At 54.1% G+C, this 7,546-nt stretch overlaps 3 protein-coding genes across 3 annotated transcripts; 2 read left to right on the top strand and 1 right to left on the bottom strand.

Moving 5' to 3' along the window:
- Positions 1–591: 591 nt before the first annotated feature.
- Z517_00141 (uncharacterized protein) lies at positions 592–2,340 on the bottom strand (the record flags this gene model as incomplete). Its single annotated transcript, XM_013433107.1, has 3 exons — positions 592–623; positions 672–2,015; positions 2,130–2,340. 3 exons carry the CDS (start codon positions 2,338–2,340, stop codon positions 592–594), a joined length of 1,587 nt encoding a protein of 528 aa, XP_013288561.1.
- A 460-nt stretch (positions 2,341–2,800) lies between these two features.
- On the top strand, positions 2,801–5,166 carry Z517_00140 (uncharacterized protein; the record flags this gene model as incomplete). The annotated part of the gene is made up of 3 exons (XM_013433106.1): positions 2,801–2,981; positions 3,071–3,564; positions 4,147–5,166. 3 exons carry the CDS (start codon positions 2,801–2,803, stop codon positions 5,164–5,166), a joined length of 1,695 nt encoding a protein of 564 aa, XP_013288560.1.
- A 598-nt stretch (positions 5,167–5,764) lies between these two features.
- Z517_00139 (uncharacterized protein) lies at positions 5,765–7,540 on the top strand (the record flags this gene model as incomplete). The annotated part of the gene is made up of 1 exon (XM_013433105.1): positions 5,765–7,540. One exon carries the CDS (start codon positions 5,765–5,767, stop codon positions 7,538–7,540), a length of 1,776 nt encoding a protein of 591 aa, XP_013288559.1.
- Positions 7,541–7,546: the final 6 nt, after the last annotated feature.

Genomic DNA, 7,546 nt, shown 5'->3' with positions numbered 1-7,546 from the left:
CTCTTCCTATTCGCCGTCGGCCTTCAAGCGGGTAACACAACACTGTCGACATATATTGTGGACAGCTACCCGGAGCACGCCATTGAGGTCATAACATTTTACTCCGTCATCATAAATGTGAGTAATCAGCCAAAGGACTGTGACCATCGAGACTGACGCCGAAAAGATGTCCGCATTTATCGTGCCCTGGTACATTTACGACTGGGCCGCCGCAGTTGGTAAGAAACATGTGGATTCCCAGTCGGAAGGCTTTATACTGACAATCGCGCGTAGGATACGGATGGTGCTTCGGCACCCAGGCAATTATTTGCGGCATTTGCCTCCCGCCCATTTATTTCGTACTTCACCGATGGGGTAATCGGTGGGTGAAGCCCATCGTGCTTTCGTCCGATGAGTTGCCCGACGTATAAAGCTCCGAAGGTAGGGATAGGGGAGGGGAAGGGGTCAGGGGGGGCCGGGCAGGGTTGAGGGGAAAAAAAAAAAAAAAAAAAAAAAAAAACAGACCTGGGGCTGGAACGCTGTCGCATTCTTGGGCGGACTCAGCCAGGTCTCGGAAGGCAGTTGAGCATCGTTGACGGCAAAATTATTCATTCAATATGGCAAGAAATCCCAGTTCCGTTGACCTATATCCTTGTCAGCCTGAGCTTTGCTGTATGACACATGTAACTCACGCGAGAAGTCCTCCCAATCAACCCCGGAAGCTTCCGATGCACTCCAAAAGGCTTCGAGTACCTGCAGCGCACGCTTCATGTTCGGTAGGCGCAGAAGAGCGAACATATTAGTCAACAACTGCGCAATCTTGCCACGTTCAGCACCTGTAGATTCGCAACCCGCGGTGAACAGAGGTGTAGTCAGTAGGGTTAGGGGTGACAAGGTTGCAGCCGGTCTAATACTCTCGACACATTCGATGATCCTGCGGACGGATATTTGTACGGCCATAGCACTGGGAGGAAGCCGGCGAATCCGTCGATGGATGTGAATGAGCGCAGTGTGCTGGTAAGCTTCGTTACAAAGCAAGAATTCCCGGGACTCCTCTACAGATAGATCACGAGCGCCCGGAATGTTGAATACCTTGGTCCGGGTCTTGTCGCGCTCGATCATCCTTCGGACTGACCTCTCCAAGAGATCGGCTTCACGTAGGAAATCCTGTTCCGAGAGCCTTGGGTGTTGGCCAGTATCATCGACTGCACGCCGTCTCTCCCAAGCCACCGCTCCGATCTCGCGGAACACCTGAGAAATATCTTCCGCACAGCCGGTGTACATGTCAATAGAGACACTTGCCTCCTCGGCTTCACCAATGAGAGATCGTGGACCACCACAAGCAATCTGGCCTGCTGACAACCCCTCAGCTGTGATCGCAACAAGAGCTTCAGTGATATTATACCACCGCTGCAAGAACGGAAGTGATGAATCCTGTTCAATCCCTTGGGCTTTGTCAGAGGATATCTCATGAGAGGACAGCAAAGCTCGTGCTCCCAGAAAATGAGCTCGCCAGGCCCGAAGAGATGGAGATCCAGAAATGGCTTCGCAGAGGAAAAGTGTTCGAGTTGTGGCGACTTTAGCGCTCAGCGGGCTCGATCTTGGGTTCTGGAGCTCCTGACGCAAATAGCGAATGCTCTTGGTCGTCAGGTGGTTGACAAGTTTTTGAGCACCTTCATCCATCTCATCTTGTGGGATAGAGGTCAATGAATTCCGATGAATAGCGGCCAACGCTAGGGTGGCATGAAGGAGGGCGGAATTTCCAAGAGCCATTGGTAATATCAATTCACAGACCTCTTGATGGACTACAGTGTGCGTGGCCAGAGCCATGGAGGCATTGCAAGTGAAGTACTGCAGCAGAGCACGGTTGTCTCGGGGAATGAATGACAACGGGTCGACGTGGTCAAAAACCCGATCTGCCACCTGGTTACTGACTGGAATTAAAGCCAGAGCAGTCTCGTCATCATTCGCTGATTCGGTCGTGGTTGATTCTGTCTCTGTAACCCTGAGAGTTTCTTTGGATGGTGGATTCTCTACTGTGTCAACGTTGGTGGCTGACGCCGAGGTGTATACAAATCCTCCGTCGAGAGTTGCTGTTGGAGGGTGTTAGTCTTGGAGACACAAAAATCCCTATTCTCAGGTAAACCCACCAGCCTTTCGCGCTCCTCCGGCCGTCTTTGAGAGACAGGTTCCAAATCGGGACTGGGTAAAGGGGCGTCCTCCGAATCTCAATGTCCTCTGGTAAGAACAATCTGCTTGATCCTTTTCACACCGAGCGCACCGCGGTTTCTGCTCCCCGCACTTTTGCCGTCGCTTCTTGCAGCGCACGCAGCCATTCCAGGACCGAGAGGGTGTTGTCATGGTTCCTTTGGTCGCTCTGTATGATGTGCAGTCGACCGCCAGATTGAGGCTGCGCAGCGTTGCGGCATTGCTCGAGTGTGCGTGATGAATTGTGTATGGGGTGTAGAGGACAGAGAGAGAGAGGAGTGGACCGACGGATCAAGTCAATTGGAGGAGAAATTGATGCTTGATAGCACAAGTCGTTGCTTAGCGCTGCTGACGAGGGAAGATGGAGGGGTCGCAGTTTAGCGGGCTACTCCGGAACAAGCGATGAACCCTGAATTCATCACGACTAACACCAAAGGGGAATGATGAAGCGACAACCATGATATGATCTATGATCATGTCAATATCGAATCAAGTCGGTTGCAAGTCCCAAGATACAAAAGCCTGGCCTCGGAGAAGGCCCTATTAGCATACATATCCATTCACATTGTGCCTTTCAAGGTTCTCTCTTGAGGCGTACCACAACCCACTGAAAATGTCCCCCCGTCTGTCGACTCGCCTCAGTATACGCTGGGTGCCTGGCGAGGCATCAGAACCCACCGATACCTTAATCATTGGAGTCGGCGGCTGGTATGTCGACCTTCGCATCACCAAGCTTGACGGGTCAATCGACTGGGCAATGGCTGGTGAAAGGCTCATATTGTCACAAGAGCCATGTGGGTGATATCCCCTCGTCCCTCGACGCTTCTGTTGAACAAGGCCCTGAACTGTACTTCGATCAAACCTTTCACTGAGACAACTATAGTAACCTGCAAATGGACTCACTGGATCGACTCGAGGGGATATACCGAGCCTGATGTCGGCAGCTTCAAGCCTGCCTCTCAATCAACGGACAGTATCGAAACAGGCAGCATGCTTCACCCAGAAACCAATATTATGACACCATACGAGGAAGTCTGGCGAACCCTCCCTGCAATCTTCACGGATCGTTTTCCTTCGGCCTGGATACTGCGCAGCGTGGATGGCAAGACTTTTCTAGGTCAGCTTGGGGGAGATTTTCTAGCTTTGAAAGGTGGAAACGAAGGACCAGCCGGGATGACGGGGTTCTGTGCCCGAAGAGAGGCTTGGGACGACGCGAAAGGTGACTGGATCACAAAATATGAAACAGGAGACGAACAGAATCTTCAAAATCTTCCTAGATTGGCCCAAGAGACGCAGAACAGAGCGGGCAAGGAGATGGAATGGGTGGAGGGCAGCAAGGAGGGCGATACTGTAGACGTCTTTGGGGCACAATACGTTGTATGTGCAATTGAAAAGTTGACCTGATCACTAAGTTGCGCATTTTCTTGTCAAATTCCAGGCAGGGTTGATTGAATATGCGTCACTGTGAGCAGATGTAGCGATGGAATTCTCAGCCTCGCGAATCTAGATCGGAAAGGAGATACGGCCGTATCCTCGCACTCATACCCAAGGTTGCCCACCCCCCATCTCTTCCACCCGACAGTATTACGCACGCATTTACACGCGCAACAAGCGGCGGCGGGAAGAAGAATCATTCCTCTGCGTCCTACATCAGACGTGACTCACGTTTCCCGATCTCCCTGTTCTACGTCGCGCTGAGGAACAGTCCGGCGTCAAAGCCAAGGAGACGATCAATGCGTTATATGTAAAGATGACAACTACCTTACCGGGCTGTGATGGATATACGCCCTTGGCAAGGATGAATTAGGATCCGGTCCATCACGAACGAAGGTGTGAAGAGATGCTCAATATATCTCGCATCCTTGAGTTTGTCGGGTGGTTGTGATAGGAAAATGCAGCTCTGATATAAAATTACGGTGGAAAGCTGAGCCAACCTAGACATAATTGTGTTAATTTCAGCAATCTCTTCGACAGTACACCTCGAATATTCTGTCTCTCGAAACGATCCTCGAACAATTAGACCTGGTAGAACAGCGAGAAACGCAGTCAAGCATGCCATTCAAGCCCCAAGACATTCCCGACCTGTCGGGTCGAGTATACTTTGTCACTGGAGGTACGGCTGGTCTGGGAGCGGGCTCCATTTCCTTGCTTGCCGCGCACAACCCAGCACATATCTACTTTTCCGGGCGGAACAGCGATAAGGCCAAACGGGTGATTGAGAAGGTCCAGTCGCAGAACCCGGATGTGCCCCTTACCTTCATCGCCTGCGACCTGGCAGACATGGCTTCGATACGAAAGGCTGCCGAGCAATTTCTCGCTCAAGAATCGCGGTTGGACGTCCTCTTCGCCAATGCGGGAGTCATGGCTCTGCCTCCCAGCACGACGGCAGACGGGTATGAGATCCAGTTTGGTACCAACCACCTGGGCCACGCGATGCTGATCAAGTTGTTTCTTCCGTTGATGCAGCGGACCTCGAAGAATGTCCCCGGAGCGGACGTGCGGATCGTCAGTTGCTCGTCGATCGCGTACAAGCAAGCACCCAGAGAAGGGATCGCTTTCGACACGCTGAAAACACCTCAGGATGGATTGGGCAGCCTCGTTCCCGGTGGGAAGTGGTGCCGCTACGGACAGAGCAAGCTGGCGAACCTGCTGTACGCGCGGGCATTGGCGAAGAGGTACCCCGACATCACCTCCGTCGCTATTCACCCAGGTTACATCAAAACGGATATCTTCACAGGAGTCTCATTTATGACCACCCTCCCTGTCCGCGTCTTGGCCGCAGGTAACTGGACGTCCGTCGAGGAAGGACCGTACAATCAAACCTGGGCGGGGACCACTGCGAAGGACAACCTCGAGAACGGCGCGTACTATGTCCCCGTCGCGACAAGGGGGGTATTGGAAACGCCGGCGGCAAAGGACGATGCACTGGCGGATAAATTGTGGGAGTGGACCGAGAAGGAGTTGGCTCTGTTTTTGTGAGGATGCTATAGTCAGGTAGTATCGCAAGGCTTGCGCAGAGTGTTCATCGTGGTGCACGCTGGGGAAAGACGCAGGTACCAAAGTCATCACGAAACACGAGGAAGGCCATGGCAATTATCTCCTCTCTAATATTGTACAATACCCTTAATCAGTTAAAATGAGGCATCTGAATGAGAATGCGGCCATAGTGTATCGTATCCATTTTGCTGTGCTAGGAAATTGGAGGTGTGTGAGGAATGTCCAGGTACAAGGGAGCAGTACCGAGTACGAGGTTGACAAGGCTACGCAGGGCTGTGGCACCCACCCACTGCCTAAAGAGGGAGCCGCAGGGATTATCTTTGGACCGAGGCTTGTGGACAAATTCGGTGCATCTCCAGCCCTTCTCCGCGCCCTTCGCTAGCTCGCTGCGACCTCGAAAAGCCAATGCGGAGATGGTCGAGTACCGGGATCTAATATTAATGATATGAAAGCCCCCTCCCAATGGATCGATCCCTCGACCTTCGGATGATGGAGTGATTACAGTCACTTCCTGTCCAAGTTGAATCCAGAGCTCGTCAGATCCCGTCCCTCATACACACCCGCACAGACCTCCCACGACATGTCTTCAAAGTCGACCTCAGACTCGGCAGCTTGGAAAGCCATCGCAGCCCGCAAACAGGCCTCGCGCGCTGCCCGGATCCCTTCGAAATGGCACATCCCCCCTACCGTCCTGCCCAAAGATCCCCCGAGCTTGGAGCTGGGTCCGCAAAACGTCCTGGATGTGCCTCGCCAGTTCCTCTCGCGCTCCGAGATCGACATCACTGAAAACTACACGGTGGAAACCCTCCTGTCAGCTCTGGCGAGCAAGAAACTGTCGTGCGCAGAAGTCGCCGAGGCCTTCTGCCATCGTGCAGCCATAGCCCAACAACTCACAAACTGCCTGACAGAGCCACTCTTCGACTCGGCCATCCACCGCGCAAAAGAGCTAGATGCATACTTGTCACAGACCGGGAAACCCTTTGGGCCGCTTCATGGGCTGCCGGTGTCTGTCAAGGATACATTCAACGTCAAGGGCGTGGACACGAGCATCGGATTGGCTTATCTGTGCGAGAAACCCGCGACGGAGAACGCCCCATTGATCAATCTTCTGTTGTCGCTGGGCTGTGTGATCGTGGCAAAGACGAACATCCCCCAAACGCTCGCGTCGCTCGACAGCATCAACAATGTCTTTGGGAGGACGATGAATCCTATCAACCGCCTCTGCACAGCTGGTGGTTCAAGTGGCGGAGAAGGTGTCCTTGTGGCCATGAAGGGCAGTATTCTTGGGATAGGAACGGATATTGGCGGCAGTATCCGAGTGCCAGCCATGTGCAACGGCTTGTACGGCTTCAAGCCATCCAACAACCGGATTCCCTACGGTGGACAGGCACAGACCGGAAGAGAAGGTATGAGTCGTACGAGTGTGCAAGCTGTGGCGGGTCCCATAGCGCGGAGCGTGAGAGACATTGACGTCTTCCTGCGAGAGGTGATCCCAAGGGCGCCGTTGTGGGGAGAGGATTGCATGCCGTGTCCATGGCCCGTCTCAAGCCCTTCTCCTCAACAGATCCAGGGCAGCGGGCCGAATGGCGAACTTGTAATTGGCATCCTACGAAGCGACGGAAACTGCACCCTCCTTCCACCGATCACTACCATTCTGAATGAAGTCTCTGTCGGGCTGTCAGGCGCAAGCTCACGCACGGGAGTTAAAGTCCTGGTTAAAGAACTGCTCACGCCCCGCGCTTGGACGCGATCGCAGTCTGTCATGAGCAAACTGATGGGCGTCGACGGTGCGGTCGTCATGAACCACATGATCCAGTCTACAGGTGAGCCGTTGGTGCCGTGGATGCAGACGCGATTCCGCTCAGGCAAGCCGCAGGCTCTGGAGCGCGTGGCGGAGTTGCAGGCGCAACGATCCCAGCTAGAACGCGAGATGCTCGAGCTGTGGAGTGAGGTCGACGCGCACGGCCGACGCCGGCAGGTCCTCGACGCCATCATCTGCCCTGTCGCACCTCACCCGGTCCCGCCCATCGAAGGCTACAACGCCGTCGGCATGACCTCGTCTTGGGTCCTGTTCGACTACCCCTCCGGCACCGTCCCCGTCCGCCCCGTCGTCGAAGCTGACCTGGAACTCGGCAGGCCGCTGGCCGCCGGCACGGTGCTTGGTAGCTGGGACCAAAAGTGCCGCGAGCTGTGGGACGAACACGTCACCGATCGTAGGGTCTACCTCGACACGCCGCTGAGCGTGCAAGTCGTGGTGCAGCGAGGGAGGGATGACTGGCTGTGCAAGGTGATGGGCGTCGTTGACGAGGTAATGAAGTCTCAATCAGCTTCCGGAGAGATCAAGGCCAGATTGTAACTTGTT

The sequence above is a fragment of the Fonsecaea pedrosoi genome (assembly GCF_000835455.1).
Source record: "Fonsecaea pedrosoi CBS 271.37 unplaced genomic scaffold supercont1.1, whole genome shotgun sequence".
NCBI classification, from domain to species: Eukaryota; Fungi; Ascomycota; class Eurotiomycetes; order Chaetothyriales; family Herpotrichiellaceae; genus Fonsecaea; species Fonsecaea pedrosoi.
This window is presented reverse-complemented; position numbering and strand designations above follow the sequence as displayed.